The sequence below is a fragment of the Ostrea edulis genome, chromosome 4, assembly GCF_947568905.1.
Source record: "Ostrea edulis chromosome 4, xbOstEdul1.1, whole genome shotgun sequence".
In the NCBI taxonomy this organism is placed as follows: Eukaryota; Metazoa; Mollusca; class Bivalvia; order Ostreida; family Ostreidae; genus Ostrea; species Ostrea edulis.
The window spans coordinates 80,659,362-80,679,291 of record NC_079167.1 but is presented as its reverse complement, the minus strand read 5'-3'; the positions used below and the strand labels follow the sequence as shown (position 1 = coordinate 80,679,291).

At 37.2% G+C, this 19,930-nt stretch overlaps 2 protein-coding genes across 5 annotated transcripts; both read left to right on the top strand.

Annotated features, from left to right (window-relative positions):
* Window positions 1–1,543: 1,543 nt before the first annotated feature.
* LOC125670818 (40S ribosomal protein S12-like) lies at window positions 1,544–5,074 on the top strand. 2 transcript variants are annotated; one of them, XM_048906205.2, is made up of 6 exons: window positions 1,544–2,172; window positions 2,656–2,754; window positions 3,276–3,396; window positions 3,560–3,658; window positions 3,895–4,028; window positions 4,551–5,074. In XM_048906205.2, the coding sequence occupies exons 1-5, from the start codon at window positions 2,063–2,065 to the stop codon at window positions 3,985–3,987; spliced, it is 522 nt and encodes a 173-aa protein (XP_048762162.1). In that variant the 5' UTR covers window positions 1,544–2,062; the 3' UTR covers window positions 3,988–4,028; window positions 4,551–5,074. The 2 variants fall into 2 exon arrangements, with proteins under 2 accessions (XP_048762162.1, XP_056019882.1); XM_056163907.1 differs by having other exon boundaries at window positions 1,651–2,172; window positions 3,895–5,074.
* A 3,238-nt stretch (window positions 5,075–8,312) lies between these two features.
* LOC125670819 (growth arrest and DNA damage-inducible protein GADD45 beta-like) lies at window positions 8,313–11,264 on the top strand. Of its 3 annotated transcripts, none has more exons than XM_048906206.2 (6): window positions 8,313–8,747; window positions 9,865–9,969; window positions 10,130–10,253; window positions 10,373–10,468; window positions 10,665–10,817; window positions 10,936–11,264. In XM_048906206.2, the coding sequence occupies exons 1-5, from the start codon at window positions 8,701–8,703 to the stop codon at window positions 10,788–10,790; spliced, it is 498 nt and encodes a 165-aa protein (XP_048762163.1). In that variant the 5' UTR covers window positions 8,313–8,700; the 3' UTR covers window positions 10,791–10,817; window positions 10,936–11,264. The 3 variants fall into 3 exon arrangements, with proteins under 3 accessions (XP_048762163.1, XP_056019878.1, XP_048762164.1); XM_048906207.2 differs by having other exon boundaries at window positions 8,577–9,776; XM_056163903.1 differs by having other exon boundaries at window positions 8,568–8,747; window positions 10,665–11,264.
* The last annotated feature ends 8,666 nt before the right edge of the window (window positions 11,265–19,930 follow it).

Genomic DNA, 19,930 nt, shown 5'->3' with positions numbered 1-19,930 from the left:
ACAACCAGGGATGCTATCTATTTGTATTTCTAAATTCAAATTTGGATCAATGTTATTGTATAATTATCAAACGTAGATCTGGCACTCTTGATTTTAAAACGAATCCTGTTTTAAAATGAATAGAATATGATTTATTTCCAAATTAGGGCCCTCTCGGGCATACAGCATGTACATGATTGGTAACATTTCAATGTGCTATGATTATTTAAAAAATGATGATAAAAAGAAAAGAACAAAACAAGAGCAAAATATGCACAATTAGTATAAGCAATGTTCATACATGAGACATTTTGAGCATGATAATACTTATTTGTATTACATGTAAGTGCCACCATGTATCCTAATGCAAAACAGTCAGAAATACACACAGAAAAAATAAAATGAAAAATATATACATGTACATAACAACTCTACATGTAATAATAGTAAAGGTAGTATAAGTACATATGATTAACTCCACTGTAATGCAAAAGATACCACGGGACGGTGCATTGGTACTAGGTCAACATGTCATGTTTATAATGAGTGCATATGTGCAAATATGGTTTCATATGGTTCACACATAATATACAGTAATACTAGTAATACCACGGGACGGTGCATTGGTACTAAGTCAACATGTCATGTTTACAAGGAGTGCATAATTATGTATAAACATATTGGTTTGAACTTTCACATGCTTCATTTTATATTGCTTCTTTAATCAAATCGCAAAGGGCTACAAGTACATCAGTATTTTCACAAATGAGTAACCATATTAATCTATTCATGTTGTCAAGACTGGAAAACTGTTCACATTGTTGTTTTATAATTTTATACATGTTCTGTCTGAGTGAGTTATAAGTTGAACATTAAAAAATTAGATGAATTTCATCACCAATTTTACAAGAAGAACACTTTGTACAAAATCTTACATGTCTAGGGATTCCTGAATAACGACCTCGTTCTACTGGTAAATTGTGCGCTGATGTACGTAATCTTGCAAGTGCTTTGCGTTGTGCAGGTGGTAAGAGTGTTAAGTAGTTTTCAAAAACAAAATTAGCTTTAGATTTAACATAAGTTTCAAGTTTTCCATATTGTAAACTTCTGACATATCCCCATTCTTTCAAATAATGATGGCAGAACAATTCCTTACATTTTTTCTTAAAATGAAATATTACAGATACAAACTATATAAAAGATAATTTGAATTATCATCACCTGATAGAAATGTTGACGCACAATTTTCAGGCACTTGTTTCTGTAAATGACTTATGACCTCTGTATAGTAATTATTAGTATACAGAGATCATAAGTCATTTACAGAAACAAGTGCCGTTGGGAAATTGTATAAACAATTTCTATCGCCTAGGATTTTAATAACTCTATAATCTCTCTCTCTCTCTCTCTCTCTCTCTCTCTCTCTCTCTCTCTCTCTCTCTCTCTCTCTCTCTCTCTCTCTCTTAGCGAATCCAAGTGGGGGGGGGGGGGTGTTTGCAACCCCCGTACCCCCTCTAGATCCGCCACTGGAGTTGCTTATATTACTTTTTATTCATCGTTTGATCAAGTGTGCAGTCAGTAATATTCAGTTTTCAGTGATTGCCGAAGTGTATATAATTGTCATTAACTTTAATTAATCCAGTGTGCCTAAAAAAAAAATTTATGCATGGTGTCCCCGTACTTTGCCAATCCCCGTGAACTTCATGAATGTGGGACATGACGAAATACACCTTTCGGGAATTCCCAGGCCAGAAGGTTCCAATCGAAGTAACTTCCGGTGATGGTGCAATATTGCAGCCGGGGTATGTAAAATAAGATTGATTTTCATGAATGATTTGGGGTGCATAACGACAATCGATACCGATCCGTGTAATTAAACAGCGAATACACGTGTAATTTGTTTACACGTGTTTACCATGACATCATCGGTCGTCAGGATCATGACACATTTGACCTTTAAACTTACTGATCGTCTAATCAAACAGCAAAGAAACGTGTTAACTCCTCCCCCTTAAGGCGAAGGTGCACCAAGAAGGAATTTGCTGACATAAGACACACGTTGCTGTGAGGAAGTATACGCCTAATGCCTACCGGCCGGTCTTGTGGACATTTACCAAAAAATCCCTGCAAAAAGTTTGCCATTACGTCGGATATTATGACTCTTGCTGAAAACCACACAACTGAAGACAAAAGGTAAACTTTTGATATTGAAAATCGATCTCACTCAAAGTTAGTTACCGGCTTGATTTTTCTACCTGTTGTAGAAGAGGGTAGGATGCATGTCATGCATATTGTCTTAATCATTGGAAGGCTGGAACGCATCTAGTAAATTCTGTATTTTTGGATTTAAAAAAATGGTGGTTGGGGGAGGGGGGGATATGTTGGGGTGGGGGTAGACTGACTGTCTGCCTGAGATCACGAGGCTAGTGAAGGGGGGGGGGGGGGGGGGGGGGGGGGGGGGGGGGGGTAATCGGATCATTGGCCAAGAAGAATCAAGAAAATTTATTTATAAATACACAAGCTTAAATAAATTGCAATAAAAAAAAAAAAAAAATAAAAAAAAATCCCAACCAGGAAAACATAATTTTCAGGCATATACTGAAATTGAAAATGGAATTCCTTAAATGCTTAATGATGTTTGAGCCAAAATCAGAGACTTCCTTTTGTTATTTGTAGTATTGATATGGACAAGACTTTTAAAGATATGATGCTACAGGCAGCCGACAAAGGAAGGGTGACAGCAGGGCTGCAAACGAGTGCTAGGGAGCTACAGATGTAAGTATGACAGATCTATATCTGTTTGTGAGGCTTCAGAGAGAATTAAGTGTCCCACAATACGGTGTGAATGGAATGCCAGATACCGTGCATGGTGAATGAAGAGAACCTCAAGAGAGTAGATGGTTTTGGGTTGAGATGACGAGGGAGAGAGGACTTTTCAGACCAATCCATAATAAGAATGCAAAGATACAGTACAACCTCGTTATTTCGAACTCAATGGAGCCAAGATATCCAAAGGTTCGAGATATTGAGGTGAAAGTACATAAAGAAAATGGTAGTTGGGACCTCGACATATCCATGGTATTCGAGATATTGATGTTTGAGAAGTTCAACTTTATTGAGGGTATGCTACTCTGTACAATATAATATATGTGTGATGAATGCTTGCTTCCCTTGGGTTCGGGAGGAGGTGTGTGTGTGTGAAAGTTTTAAAGAGGACTTGTGGAATATGATGGATTTTGCTTTGTTTGATGTAGTATTGTGTGCTAAATGACTGACTGTCTGTGGACTACTTTCAGGGCACCAGAGGGGGTATTGCTGTGTGTTATGCCGGTGGAGAATGGGACTGATGATTTGGTTCACATGAAGCATGTGTTGATTGAGGCACACTGCCGGGAACACAGGATTCCACTTGTTAAGGTACAGCGGGGGAGTATATATCTTAAACAGGGGTGCTGCCAATGCATCTATTTAAAAATAGAAAGTAATACAAGTTATATTATTTCATTAGTAAGAATCATATCTGAGTTTTGACAGCATATTATATTTTGATACTTATGTACTTATATGTAAATCTTTGTAGGTCGATAGTGAGAACAAGTTGAAACAGCTGTTATTGATCCCGGTGAACTCTCAAAAGAAACACAAAGATGACAGCGATCTTAGTTGTGTGATTGTTCAGGTATGTCCTTGTCACAAACACATGATGCAATGATTGAGTGATGATTAAGTGATGCAATGATTGAGTGATGCAATGCAACAAAGTATAGAGAGAAGTTTGAATTTTACATCAAATGCCAAAATACAAGGTTTTAAGTTCATTAATAGCCATTGACTGTAGGCCTAATGATGATAAAAATAAAAAGTGAGACTTTGAAAGAAAATATGGAAAATAAGGTTACAATTTATAATTGGCAGGTTGCAAAAGAGGGGAGGTCTCAGTTGGAGAGGAAGTTCTTGAATGGATGTCGTAAGCACCCTCACAATCTGATCATCCAGATTCCGGCCTGATTTCCCTGATGACCGCAACCCAACGGACATGCAACATGAAAGTAAGTGAATGGAAATTAACGAGTACTCGTATGAATACAGGAAATTAACGAGTACTCATATGAATACAGGAAATTAACGAGTACTCGTATGAATACAGGAAATAAACGAGTACTCGTATGAATACAGGAAATTAACGAGTACTCGTATGAATACGCGAAATTAACGAGTACTCGTATGAATACACGCATTTAGTGAATGGAAATTAACGAGTACTCGTATGAATGCGCGAAATTAACGAGTACTCGTATGAATACAGGAAATTAATGAGTACTCGTATGAATACAGGAAATTAACGAGTACCTGTATGAATACGTGAAATTAACGAGTACTCGTATGAATACAGGAAATTAACGAGTACCCGTATGAATACGCAAAATTAACAAGTACCCATATGAATACAGGCATTTGATGAGACTGGAGTTGTTTTATACTATGGATACAAATTTTGAAATGACGGTGTTATGTCGGTATTCCTGATGTATTCAACATGTATTGAATATTTGCTTTTGTTTCCTTTGCAGAAGTCTACAGACTTGTATGTACAGAAATCGGTTCCTGAGAGCTGGCCGGGAATGGTTCCATTATTATGTTTTCCATTTACATTGTGTTTCCTGCCATGAAGTGACTGTTCTTCCAAATCTTGTAGTAGAAGGAATGGTGGAGGGGGATTCCCCAGCAGAGCCTAGTGTTCCTCTCCGACTGAGCTGCTTTCTACTGCAATATATATGACCCCCAGTACAACTTTGTGGATGGAACTTCATATATAATGGACTTAAACCATTCCCATATTAACTTTACATTGTTTCAATGTGTTCATATGAAATGCATATTGGAAAAAGCATGAAAAAAAATATGACAAAATGGAGTGAGAAGAGACAGAGAAAGTGTAGAAAAGACCCGGAAGTTGTGAAGTGTTGATGATGTAGAGGGAAGAAAATATTACAAAAAAATTACACGACATGGAGTGTATTGTGATATAGAGTGTAAATCATCATTTGATTCACTTTCATCGATGTTCAGATCTAAATAAATCATCAGTACTGTTCTTTTTCTTTGAGGTTTCTTTTTAGCTCACCTGAGCTGAAAGCTTTTCTGATCGCCTGTTGTCTATCCGTCTGTCTGTAAACTTTTGACATTTTCGACTTATTCTCCAGAACCACTGGGCCAATTTAAACCAAACTTGGCCAAAAGCATCCTTGGGGGAAGGTCTTTCCAGTTTGTTCAAATGAAGGGCCATGCCCCCTTCAAAGGGGGAGATAATCACAAAAATAGGGTGGGGTCATTTAAAACTCTTCTCAAGAACCACTGGGCCAGAAGAGCTGAAATTTACATGAAAGCTTCCTGACATAGCGCAGATTCAAGTTTGTAAAAATGATGGCCCCCGGGGGTAGGATGGGGCCACAATAGGGGATCAAAGTTTTGCATACATTACAAATGTAGGGAAAATCTTTTTAAAAACTACTGGGCCAGGAAAGTGGAAATTTACATGAAAGCTTTCTGACATAGTGCAGATTCAAGTTTGTTAAAATCATGTCTCCCGGGGGTAGGATGAGGTGACGATAGGGTATCGAAGTTTTACATACAAATATATAAGGAAAAATCTTAACCACTCAGCCAGAAAAGCTAAGATTTACATGAAAGATTCTGACATGGTGCAGATTCATGGTTGTTAAATTCATGACCCCTGGGGTTATGATAGTGTCGCAATAGGGAGTCAAATTTTCACATAACTAATAAATAGAAAAAATCTTTAAAAATTTTCTCCTTAAGAACCATTGTGCTAAAGACGTTTACAGTTGTACAAAAGCTTCCTGATAAAGTGCAGATTAAAGATTGTAAAAATCATGGTCCCTGAGTGTAAGATTGGTTCACAGTAGGGGATAAAATTTTTACATACAAATATATAGGGAAAATCTTCTCAGAAAAGTTTACATGAAAGCTTCATGACATAGTGCAGATTCAATTTTGTAAAAATCATAACCCCCAGGACTAGGTTGGGGCCTAATAGGTATCAAAGTTTTACATGCGAATATATAGAAAAAATCTTTGAATATGAGCCAAGGTGACTCAGGTGAGCATGTGACCCGTGGGCCTCTTGTTTTGGGATCTGACTTCCTGCTCATTGTTTTTTTTTTAGGATGAAAAGGGTCAAGATCCCAGGTAGGTCATGTTTTAAAAAAATTGTTTCCAAACTAATTCATATGCTGTTTAAGCATTTAAAAGACTATGACTTAAGGATGACTCCTATTGACCATATGTCAAAAAGTGAAAGTCAGTGGGTCACATGATGCGATATAAAGTAGTCTACATCATTTAGGGAGGACTTCTTTTGTTTTGCAGGTGAAAAGGTCAAGGTAATTGAGAAACGTTAAAAAATAAAATGGTTTTCTGATATTTGAATAATATTTGATCTTTAGAAGTGAAACTGCGGGAGGAATCTTCATGACTTGATGAGGAACCCAAGTGATATTTAGGTCAGTGTCACTACATGTAGATCACGTAGGAAGACATTATTTATTCTCTCAATTACTATTTAATTAGATGCGTTTTAAGCCAAAGGTCAATGTCTCATGGTACTAGAACGTAATTACTTCTGGATGGGTCATTTAGCACAAAAACTTGGCAAGGAGAAAATATGAAAAATGTTTTTCCGTTTTAAAATATATATATAACAACATGCAAGGATTTTTTAAGCGATGAAATTGCTTGTTTTAACAATGATGTAAAGGCTTAATGGACATGAAAATACCGAGAACTCATAATATCTTAAATATATCATAAGGGGCATGGACAAGATTTGGATTGAAAATTTTCAAATTTTATTTATACTAATTTTTATATTTTACAATGCTTAACTAAGGTATTTCTAATGGTCAGCAAAAATTTAAATGTTAAATGTGTTCAGAATTAACTTGTTAATTGATTGCACATGCATCGTGATTTTTTTGGCTCATATGGAGACGTTACCATTGCCTATGAAGGTCTGCATAGTTTAGACCTATGCTCGGCGCTTACGGCCTTGAGCAGGGAAGGATCTTTATCGTGTCACACCTGCTGTGACACCAAGTAACCCTTTTGTAACTCCACAACTGACACTCTTTTGCTGACCATTGGAAATAATCTAGTTATTTATTGTAAGCATTAAAAATGTATAATAAAGTTTGAAAAATTTCAGGTCAAATATCGTGCCCATGGCATGCCCTAATCAAACAACATTTAGGTTCATATTATGCGAGATCCTCAAATTCACATTTGTAGCACAGGCAAAGATATATCGCTTGGGTTGAATTAGTAAATTTGAACCCAAGCGATGCAATTGCCGGTAATTGGTGTAGACAGACAAAGTCTCTGAAATCAATGAGACCAGGCCTCAAGATCATAAACTGAGAATAGACTTTTAAAAGTCTAAATTTCAAATCCAGCTAACTTTTGAAATATTTTTCATAAACAAATAAAATTTTCAGTATATTTTTGTATTTGATTTTTTTTTTTACCACAAGATTTTTTAAACCTCTGCGCTGGATAAATCTTAAGATATGAGCCAGGCCCCAAGTATAAGCTGAGAATAGACCGAAGTTTAATTTCGAATCCAAATAACTTTTGAAAAAGTCTTCATAAACAAATAAAATTTTCAACATATGTTTGCAATAATTTAATATTCATTTTATAAACCAGCAGTTTAAAATAAAAAAAATTTGCTAGATTAATCATCAAAATTTTGACTTAAGTCTATTTTCAATTCATGGTCTTGAGACCTGGTTGAGATATATTATAAATCAAAGTGATCAGAATGGGTCACTAATTATGAATCCGATTATATTGCATCGATCAACAATCACAGATGTTTGCTGACCATGACATGCCTTTAATTTTTCATGTTGAACTTTTGTGAGATGACCGAACTGCTTTGCGACCCCCCCCCCCCCCCCCCCCCCCCCCCAAATCTGATCACATTGAAAGTCAGAAGAAATACAATTCATCGATAAGAATGAAAAGGAAGGAGGGTATAATGATGCTGGTTTAGAGATTACAATGAACGGAGACATACTACAATGTAATGGTGACTGTTAACAGGATCTATATGTGTGTATGGTCAGTAGACTAGGGCTACGTCTTACCACTGTGTGTAGTGTGCTTTACACAATCTTATGCGGTCACAAGTGAAAAATTTCGTACGTCCCAACAAATCAACCCAAGGCATGTGACTTTGACAGAGGAAAACACCCTGTATATATATCTATAGAAATCTATTAATAGAACGTTAGTAATGTTCCGTCCATATTCTAAAATTAGCTGAATACTTCATAAACTTTAGAACCTAGCTCGCTCTGCGACCGGAGAAAAATATAGCTATGAACAAAATTTCAGTCTATAAACGAGTTTTAAAAAAGCCTCGTTTTTGCTTATGTAACTGTTCTTGATTTTAAACGTCCTCGGAGGCAAAATCTGGATCGTCAGTTCAGAATTGGGGAACATTCTAAAGGCTCGACCAATCAAATCTCTCGTTTTCAAGTCAGGGGATAACCACATGACTCATTGCGATTACGACACCATACATACCTGAGAAGGAGTCCACATTGCAAAGACGTGTTTGAAAACAGGCGTGAATTTTTTAGCTAACTTTTGGAGAATATAATTTTAATTCAGTGGAAATTTGCAACAGAAGACGATATGACACTAACAGATCAGAAAGATTTAATAGAGCAATGCAGCGAGGAGTAAGTAGATCTAATTGAATTAATTGCGTAATTGTTTAATTGATATTACTTTAATGACATCAGTGCAATCAAGACACAGTAGCATATGCAAGTTTTTGTTCTGTTGTAAAGGATCTTAGTAATGACAACTATGTGCATGATGTAATTTTGCAATATCCACATTTCTGAAGACCAGTCCGTTGTGTATCGCAACAGTAACTTGTGTTGCATCATCAATGACAATGGGTTATTAACTAATATAAGCTGCCGAATAGATACAGGAAAATGATTTGACATGAAATATTTTGATACTATACAGCGAAGGGCACTGGAGTTTTACAACACGGAACTACGCTTTTTGTTTTCTAGGAATGCGTATTCTAAATATAGCGTTGCTAAACTAAACGGTGTTTATGTTGAATGGTAATAGAAATTTCATTGTGTGTATGACGTGGGCCCGCTGCCAGTCTTCCCTACGGAGATCGATTTGCGTGTTCACGATCGCTAATCTTGTCATGACGTTACTAATTTTAGAAATGATAGCCAAACTTTGTGATCTGCCAGTACATATGTAGATATCTCCTTTTATGGAGTCGAGTTGTTGAACATCTTTGGAATGTAAACTATAACATTTAGGTCCCTGATTAATATGTATACATTGTAAGATCACGGTTACTGAATGACATATAGAGCAGATGGTTAAACACCAAGCAAAAGGTCCATTTTGAATGCTTAAATTCTTTAATTAAAGTACATATTACATGTACGTGCAATGAGACCAAGTCGATTGTAAACAGGATGGTATGGAGTTGTTTAGAAAAATCCGTTTCTGAACTTGACCTGATTTAACACCATTTTACTCAGTGTAAGAGGTGTTTACAAATATTAATTTAACTTCCTTTTTAATAAACTCATTTTGATTGGTAGCTAACAAACAAAGATCATGCTAATTTTCCAATAAGATTGACTGATTACTGAATAATCTGCATTAGTAAAATATGTGACGGAGCGACAAAACGGTGTTACATATTATATGCTATTAAACATACAGTATGCATATTTTCACGGAATTTGTAAATGATTTGAATCAAAATGAACCGATGAGATGATTTGATACAAATGTGTCTTGATTTTGTAGAAGCTGTGTAAAGGCCTGCCCAGGCGTGCTAAAAATCCTGAGGAACGCGGCCCAGCAAGAAAGGGTTCTTAATGGAGTCCATAAGTGTGCCGCCATTCTGGAAAGGTAATGTGGGTTTTTTTTCATCAAGTGCGCTCCCGCTGAAGACATGGATTTTGTAAAGATTTAACTTTTGAAATAAAAGTGGGGGAATTCAGTGTTGAACAACCTTGTTTTTTATTGTGTTTTAGATAGTAGAATATATACGTATTTGTAATATTGACAGGGATCCAGATGCAGTGATGCTGTGCATTCTACCACAGCCACCAGAGGGCGCTGATGTCACAATCAACATCGAACAAACTCTTATAAAAGCACACTGCTGGGAAAATGGAATAAGAGTCATGAAGGTAACGGAGACCGTCATACAAAACGTTTCCGACATACTCCCGACATTGTCATTATCGTAAAAGAATGAAAAAAAAAAGTTTTAAAGGAATTGTAATAAAGTCAAATGCACTACTTGCAGGTGGACTGCGCCAAGAAGTTGGAAATGTTGGTACTTGACCACACAGAACCCACTAACCACTCTCTGAATTCGGACTTCTCCTGTGTCCTCGTTCTTGTAAGTACTCACCAAACTCTTAGGGACATTGAATAACACGCTTAAACGGACCCCCAGTCTAACACTGAAGCCTTAACTCTGCCATAAACTTCATCAATTCACAATTAATTGATTAATTAGAAACGATAAAAAGAAAGCAGTTGGTAGAGTGTATTTCTTGGAACAAACAGACAAAACTTTGTATTTCTTCCCACAGTTTCCACAGTCGGATGCTTCTGATTCAGTTGCTGCAGAGAAGGAATGGAAGATGATTGACGACTTTTTCAAGAAGATGCTCCTGCATGGGGTGTCACATTCTCACGTCATCGAGTTACCCGGATGATAAGAATTCTCTTCTTGGTTATGAAAAGTAAGTTTGTGATTCAGTGCTTCTCATAATATGGGCCCTTTACTTTAATTTTGATTCCAATATTCTAAACAAATTTAGAATGTTATATTTTAAGTATTGTTTGCTATTTTCTTTGCAGATTAATTTCCAAATCGTATTTATACACAGAACTTGTAATGTGCGTGCATTGTGCTGGCCATTTCTGTGCCCACTAATTCTGGACCCAATGTGTGGCGGTAACTGGGCCCGTTGAGATGTGCGCAAGTTGCGCAAAGGTGTCGTGACGTTAATTCGCCTGCATTGGACAGCGCGTGAATTCAAAGAAGAGAAGACTTCACAGATTAATCATTAATGACTGTGGCCACGAATCGTCGTGTGTAAAGACAAGGTGTATTTACTGACATTGCTTATAAATGCTCTGTATCTAACTGTACGGAATTGTACTAGAATAAAGCTATTCAAATTTGTGATGTGTGTTGGGTGTTTCTGTTTCAATCAATATTGATTGTTGGGTAAAAGAATATCTTTGAAATAGAAGAGCTAAGGAATGCGTCATAATCATGAGAACGTATACTATCCACTGAGAATGAAACATTTGATGTGCGACTTCAAATAAAAAATTAAACGTATGGCATCTACTCAGGTTGATTTATGTTCCTAAACATCTGAATCTCGTGATATCGTCTTTTGTATAGAGCGAGCTATTGTAGATAGGTTTCCATAATGGAGAGGCTCTGATAAAATATTTTCTATTCTTTTCCTTAAAGTATCATCGATATAGGGTACAATTACCGCCATACAAAATTAAAAAGTTGTTGATAATTTACAAACCTAGCCAAAATGATTTAACTGTACTTACTATTGCCCATATGTTTACAGATCTGTAAAAGTTGGGGCGCGGCTACTCCGGCTAGCCGCAGAACTGTAGTTCTCTGAATAAAATATTGGGACAGATCTGTCCCGATATTTTTTTCCAGAGAGCTACAGTTCTACGGGTACCTGTAAAATGCGAAACTAAACGAAATTTACCGAAATGAAAGAGATTGTAGAACCGAAATATGTAATCATGATAAAAATGGTATCTCAGACCCCTGTGAAAGTTACCACATGTAAATGAAATTCTCTTCCCCCGTTGATGTGGTCTTTCTGGTTGACTGATACATTTCCGAGCGATCTATCGGTTAGCATCAAACATTGTTTGAAGAAGCAGGTGTCTGAGTAAGTTGAAAGGAAGACATTTAACCTCTTATTTTATCTCTAACTGCTGAAGTGCGAGTACTTTCAATAATGAAAAAAAAAAAAAAAATGAAATGGTCTACAATATTACATGTATATGAATGCAATTCAGTAAGATGTATGTACATTTATTATTAAAAATTATTATTGATATGCAGTAAGTCTAAATATAACTCTATATATCTGGGGTGTTGCCAAAACGGGAAAATTGAAGATGGAACGGAAAACGGAAATATTTTATGCAATAATATCAGAAGAGGGTCAACATTTTGTAAAATCAAATGGCTTATGAACAAGAGAAGCAGAGATTATAAAGAGAACGGAAAGACATACATAATATCCACATGTATACATAGATTTGTCTTTAGAGCAAAAAATACTGAAGCATGCGTTTAACTGTGTTTCCCCAGACCTCCGACCTGTGAGACTGTAACCCTCCGTTCTGGAATTTCTGGATCCGAAACTAGTTGCACATGGTGTTTATAATTTAATCAACTTCGGATATGTACTTTGTGCTTACCCACCCCCTTTCCAACTTTTAAAACTTTGTATCAGTCAACCCGAAAGCCTACATCAAAGGGGAGGCGAATTTGTTTATGTGTGGTAACTTTCACCGGGGTCTGGTATGTCATTTTTGATTATCATATTATTATAATTTGAAGGGTTCACTTAAACAATCTGTTTCGTTTTGGTAGATTTCGTTTCGTTTCGTTTCGATTTCGTTTCGCACTTTACAGGTACCCACAGTTCTACAGCTAAGGCTATGGGAATTGCAGCTAATGAGGAAACCCAAAGATTAAACTCGCTAGTGATATACCGTTTGTGGCAAATTGATGCGCCGTGTAACTTGCAGTCATATGGTACCACATCACGTAATAAGGATATCTATTGACTTTATACACTCTAAAGAATATAAGGTTGAAAACTAAAGGATTAGACGCTATGTGTTTCCCGTTCAAAGAAGACTGGTCAGCTGTTTTGAAGAAATCTGCCATTGCCTTACTGTGTAGATATTGTAATGACGGAAGACTCACCCTATTGGCTACTATTGAAGTCCTCGCTAATACCTACACACCTTTCTTGATACCATGCTGTAGCAAGCATCTTGTGGTATCTTATCCGATTGTTCCTCCGAAATCTAACTTTTGTGCTATATTTTCAAATTTGCCTGAATTGAGCTTCCAAACATGATTGATGTACGAAGTTTTATCAAGGAACTTTGAATGATTAATTGAACATAGTTATGTCCTGTTGACACTCAGCCAAGTACAAGTTCATGATCTCTGGAAAAGAAAGATAATAGATACTCACAATGCAATACGAGATGTTCTATAAAACAACAAAAAGAGAAAGGATAATAGCAGTCTTATAGACAAGGGCTTTTCTTTGCTTTTATATTCTTGGACAGATACTACAACATTTACCTCTCCCAATGGAGAATCTTGCACTAATGTAGAAACGTTTGTAACAGCTTTTGGTACCACAAACTTATACCTATATATGTATGACACTTATCGTAGTAGTGAGGGTCCTTTATCGTGCCTACGCCTACCTTGGCACGCGACTTCCGTTTTTAAGGTCATACCCGAAAGACCCGAGACCATCCCTTCAAATACCGGGATTTTGAAACAAAAGAAACAGCTACTACCTAGGTTAAATGACTTCGGTTTGAAGTTCTGTCAAACTTAAAGAATGGAACTCATGTCTCCCAGTTGCGAAACGAATACTTAGATAGTAAGATGTAACACCAAATACTCAGAGGCCAGATAGTGGCAAGGTGACCTGACACGTGATATGAAGGCAATAATATGTCGCTGATTAATTCATTACAACTTTTAAAGAAGGAGGACATACGCATGTTCTTTTTCGCAGATGAAATAGAACGTTGCATGACAGGGTTCATCGGACCAATGCCCTTGATAGTCATGCCATAAAGCCACACAGTTGGAACTCTTTTGGCCGTTCGGATTAGTCGGGCTGAAGTCATGGATTACGACTGGATGCTGAATAGAGGTGTAAATCCACCTGTCCTCTTCTGCTATATCAGAAATTCCGATCCAAAATGACCACCTATGTACGTTAAAAAGCAAATGCAAACTTAATATGAAAGGAAAAGAACAATATTTTAGTCTTAACTCTGTGTTATGTAAACAAGATTCGAGCATTGTTTATGTTTACAAACAAATTGGTGACATTTTAATTTTGTAATCTAAAGTCATCCTTGTAATATCCGGAAATGTATCATGTGTTAACTTTCTATTTTGTAGTTAGATATGTATCAATTCCTATACGTTGCATTGCAGTAGATAAATTTGTCTATGATAAGCTGTGTGTTACTATGTCAATCATAAGGATCTTGCATTGGCCACGAGGACGGAGACTTGAGCGGCGCACCTGAGGATTGCTTAAAACGCCATTCCGGTTGAACAAAGGCCAGTGTCAATACAACAAACCAGTTTGTTTGGAAAATGTCTCACCACGTATGTACATATGTAGATGAAACATATTGAAAATGGTGGTACTCTCTCAGTTTCCCCGTTTGTTGTTCACGCTGAAGGAAGTACGACAACAATATGGAGAAAATGGAAACAACGAATGGAAAATGTAATCGTGGCAATGAATGTCACTGATAAAAAGCGGCAAAAACTTTATTTTTGCATTACGCAGGGGATGAGGTGCACAATGTTTTCACTACATTGCCCCTTGCAGAATAAAAGGAAAATGTTTATAAGCAAGCTGCAGATACTTTAAACACGTATTTCATCCCTAAAGCAACACGAAATATGACATTTACAAGTTCCGACAAGCACAACAACAGACAGGTGAGTTCATTGACACGTTTCACACTCGCCTTAGAAAACTGGAAAAAACTTGTAAATTCGCAAACATTAAAAATGAAATTAGTCCCATTCAGCTTCTACATCGTCAACTTTCCATATTTATGTAGCAATTCTCCATTATCATCTGAATATAGTGTTTATATCTCTCAACTGATTCGATACGCAAGAGCTTGTTCTGCGTATGGTCAGTTTTTAAATCGAGGCAAGTTACTGACCAACTAGTTGATGGTACAGGGGCTTCAACAGTCTCGTTTAAAGCCAGCATTTTGCAAATTACTAGTATATGGTTGTTATAACGATCTAGTTTGCCATTACAACCTATCATTGGGCCAAATGCTGTCTGACGCGTTTCATACCGATTGTTAGACCTTTCTTGGCACTCTGATTTTGACTACGGATAACTTCGTTTACCTGATCAAGATATAGGGCTCACAGCGGGTGTGACCGGTCGATAGGGAATGCTTACTCCTCCTAGACACCTGATCCCTCTGGTGTGTCCAGGGGTCCGTGTTTGCCTAACTATCTATTTTGTATTGCTTATAGGAGTTATGAGATTGATCACTGTTCGTTATCTTTACCTTCTCAAATCATGCAATGATGTAATTCTTCAAGACTTTGGAGGAGAGCACTCCGTGAAAGTGAAATTGACCTAAAACAATTGCAACTGTTTGCAAGATAGTTTGAAAGCAGTGATGCTCATGCTTCAGGAATGGAAAATGAAGGAACAGTACTTGTAAACTGAGTGACAAAGCCCACATCTCATTTAAAAAGCAAATGCAGTGTTCAAACAACAAAGGGACTAAAATGGCGGGGGGGGGGGGGGCATCAGAGACAAAACGTTAGAAAACGTGTCATAATTGTGGAGGACCATACCCACATACTGGACAGTGTACTGCGAGAGGCCAAAATGCAGATTGTGTGGTAAACTTAATCATGTGGAAGTCGAAGACAGTGAAACAACTCCAAAGAATATCAGTTGATGTGTCAAGCTTAGAAGTCGAATATTTATTTCGTATCGACAAAGTCAAGGGAAACAATAATCAACCAAAAACCAGAATAAGAATACTCGGCATAGACATTGAAATGATAGTTGATACCAGAACTACAGTAAACATAATAGATGAAACAAGTCTCTCCAAACTTCAGGAATGCCAAAACATTGATCATACTGGCACCAGAGTTTATGCATATGGATCCAAAAAGCCAATACATTTGGTCGGTAGTTTAAGAATTGAAATTTCATCTATCAATCACGAAACAACAACTACGACTACAACTACAGAGATATAAATAGAGATGGGAGTTTATGGATCACTTCTCAACTACATTGTACCAGACAGCAGTTATCTTAGACGTCATTCCTGTTATTTGTTTAGTCACACCGTCAAATACTGCACAGATCATTGGTGAATTCTCAGACAAATTTAAGAGCATTGGGAAAATAAAGGATCTCCAGGTACAGATACACATTGATGATAGCAAAGCACCCGTTGCATAGCCACACCGAAGGATATCATTCCATACGAGGGAAAAGGTTGAGGTCAAGTTAGATAGACTAGAACAACTCGAAATTATAGAGACAATTGATGGACCGACTCCCTGAGTCTCCCCTATAGTCATAGCTCGTAAACCAAAGAAACCTGAGGGAATTAGAATCTGTAATGACATGAGGCAGGTAAACACTGCAATCAAGAGAACGGCATATCACTCCCAATATTGGTGGTATCATACTTGACCTAAATGGATCTCGTGTATTCTTAAAGTTGGATATCAACTCTGAATACCATCAAGTCGAACTATCACCAGAGTCACGAAACATTACAAACTTTACAACGCATGCCGGTCTCCGGAGGTTCAAACGTTTGAAATTCGGAATCAGCTTTGCTGCAGAAAAATTTCAAACCATTATCAAAGACTGTTTGAAAGGTCTAGAAGGCACTCGAAACAACTGTGTTTGCAAAAACACAAGGATAGCATGATCAAAGATTAAAGAGAGTACTACAGAGATTACGTGACAAACATTACTCTGAACAAGTCAAAATGTGAGTTTAACTCTGACGAATTCTTTGGATACCACTTCAGTGCAGAGGGGATGTCAGTATACTCAAAGAAGATATATGACATTATACATTTATTGCATGATAGTGAGGGAGATATGAAGATTTATTCACGCAAGAAAAATCATATTTCCCGAGGGCAATCTTCATATCTCCCAAAATTCATGCAATGGATTGCTTATTATACCGAAACAAAGCAAGACTACGGAAATGCATTTGAAATTAAAATCCGCTCATCTATACATTGTATATAGCTGAGATCGCCCTAACGCTCTAATGGTTACACAGCGCCGTCAACGTATTAGACAACGAAATACAGTGATATGATAACCAATTTTGGTATTTCCATTCTCCTTAAAAGTATAATAACTCGAACTTATTGTGACGTCAAAATAAACTTCGTTCACCTTGACGTTAAATTTATGGAAAATGCACGAGGCTGCCCAAGGGGTGAAATATGATGGGTAGATATAATGTTTGAGAGGGAGATATGAAGTTTTATCATCCCTGGCACGGACTGTCTAGACCAATTAGATTATGCGTTGCATAGAATTTTCATGCTGAGGTATAATGATAAATCAGTTGCACATCCTTAAAATGCAGGTGAACTTCGTAGTCTAGGAATATCCAACTACGTTTCCCGTTTTATACCATACTTTGCAACGATTGTGGTTCCATTATGTGCTCTCACTCACCATAACACTACCTGACATTGGGGAAGAAAAGAACAATTGGCATTTAATGAACTGAAAGACAAACTAAGCACGGATGTCATGGCTTATTCTGATCCTGCAAAGGAGACAAAACTACTTGTTGACGCGAGTCCAGTGGGAATTGGGGTAGTACTCACTCAAGAGGCAAGGGAATTATCCTACATATGCAAGGCTCTCTATAATGTAGAAACAAGAAAAGGAAGCACTAGCGATAGTATAGGGAATCGAACATGTTCACCTCTCCTTATTTGGTGCCTAATTCATACCTACTAGTACTGACCAAAAACCGTTGGAGATAATCTTCAATAGTCCCAGAAACAAACCACCTGCCAGGAGATGAAGGTTGCAATTACAGCCCTATGACATCCCGGCATTCCAAGATATCAGAGGAATACTCAAACTTTGTTCTGTCAACATCAAAGCCGAGAGTCCTATCATATAAACATATTACTGATACTTCCAACAAAGACACAATCATTCAAGAAGTAATATGAAGAATGCTGAAAGGAGAATGGAAAGTGACCCTTTTGCATTCTTGATAAATTGATTATTATACCAACAGAGTATGGCAGCATACTACTATTTGAAAACAGATCACACCACTTGTACTTCAAAAAGATGTAGCAGAACTAACACATGAAGGACATCAGGGCATGGTTAAAACCAAGCAGCTGCTATGCGACGAAGTCTGGTTTCCTGGAATTAGCCTACAATCTTAAGATGTCTACAAGCAATGCTTACCCTGTTTAGCTTATACCACTTCAAATGACTGAAATACAACAAACATCATGATCACGGATATCTGCTGATTTTTGTGGTCCGTTATCTACAGGAAAGTATGTATTAGTCATGATTGATAACCATTCCAGATATCCAGTGGTGGAGACTCAGATCTACTTCAGCAAAGTCTGTAATACCAGTGATATATATATACTCTTCTCGCTATTTGCAATATCAGAAGAGCTGAATACAGACAACGATCCACCGTTCCAAAATAAAGCGATGAGTTCAGTATATTCTCCCAATATTATGGATTCGAGCAAGGGTAACCCCATTATGGCCGAGGGCTATTGGCGAAGCTGAACGGTTCATGCGAACACTAGGTAAAGTAATCAAAACAGCCAACATAAAAAAAAACTGGAAACAGGAAATGCTCACGTTTTTGTTTTTAGAAATTATCGTCCCATAGCAGTCAGTCTGCAGCAGAAGGACTCCTAGGTCGAAAATGAGGACAAAATTAACTCAAGTATTGCAGAAGAACGATGAACAAGTACTGGAGAAGAACGATGAACAAGAACGACAGACAAGCCAAGGAGAAAATTAAATCGTACTCAGACTCAAAGAGCAAAAAAAAAAAAAAAAAAAATCCTTGTTGAAAGAAGGTGACATGGTATTGGTAAAGATTGCAAAGGAAACAAACTTTCAATTCCATTCAACACCACACCTTATGTTGTAAAGCAGAAACACGGAACTGAAATCTCTGTAGAGGAAGAAGGTCGCATGATAACACAAAATTCGTCGCACTCCAAGAAAGTCTAAGTTGATCAGGATGTTCTGAGGGATTCAGACGAGCAAGAGGAGGAGCTTGAAGAAATCGAAATTCCAAATATCTGTCGGAAGGAGACGCCAGAAATCCAAATCCCGACTGTTCACAAAAATCCGTCATATTTCGTCCCCACTCTTCATAATAGGTCATCGCTTTCTTGGACTCATTGGATGTGTATGTGCATGCGCGAAGTGATTGGCTATATGTGACTTTATTTAGTTTAGCAAAATATGCTTATTTTTAGTCGTGAATATTCTAGTCATTTGCTATGTGTTGTGAATATCATATAAACCACTGTAATTATCACGGCGGGTGTGACCGGTCAATAGGGGATGCTTACTCCTCCTAGGCACCTGATCCCAGCTCTGGTGTGTCCAGGGGTCCGTGTTTGCCCAACTATCTATTTTGTATTGCTTGTAGGAGTTATGAGATTGATCACTGTTCGTTATCTTCACCTTGCATGTAAATCACCTAAATTCTAGTATTTCATTATTTGAAAGAAAAAAGGAAATGTGATGTAATATCCGGAAATTTATCACCGTTTTACTTTCGGTTTTGTATTTAGATACGTATTAGTTCCTTCATGTATACGTTGCGTCACTGTAGATGCGTTTTGTAAATGTGTCTAACATGTGCTGTTTATTGTTACTTCAATAAGGACATTACACTCCTAATTTTGCAGAGTCACAACTTTAATTGTTAAGTGACACATTTTACTTAAGAATACACGAATGTGATATAT

Bases quoted from the DNA above. Each gene is read 5' to 3' on its own strand.
- LOC125670818 (XM_048906205.2), top strand. From the start codon at position 2,063: ATGCCTACCGGCCGGTCTTGTGGACATTTACCAAAAAATCCCTGCAAA. The intron at 2,755-3,275 runs GTAAGTATGACA...GACTACTTTCAG, and splicing joins AGTGCTAGGGAGCTACAGAT to GGCACCAGAGGGGGTATTGC. The intron at 3,397-3,559 runs GTACAGCGGGGG...AAATCTTTGTAG, and splicing joins ACAGGATTCCACTTGTTAAG to GTCGATAGTGAGAACAAGTT.
- LOC125670819 (XM_048906206.2), top strand. From the start codon at position 8,701: ATGACACTAACAGATCAGAAAGATTTAATAGAGCAATGCAGCGAGGA. The intron at 9,970-10,129 runs GTAATGTGGGTT...TAATATTGACAG, and splicing joins TGTGCCGCCATTCTGGAAAG to GGATCCAGATGCAGTGATGC. The intron at 10,469-10,664 runs GTAAGTACTCAC...TTCTTCCCACAG, and splicing joins TCTCCTGTGTCCTCGTTCTT to TTTCCACAGTCGGATGCTTC.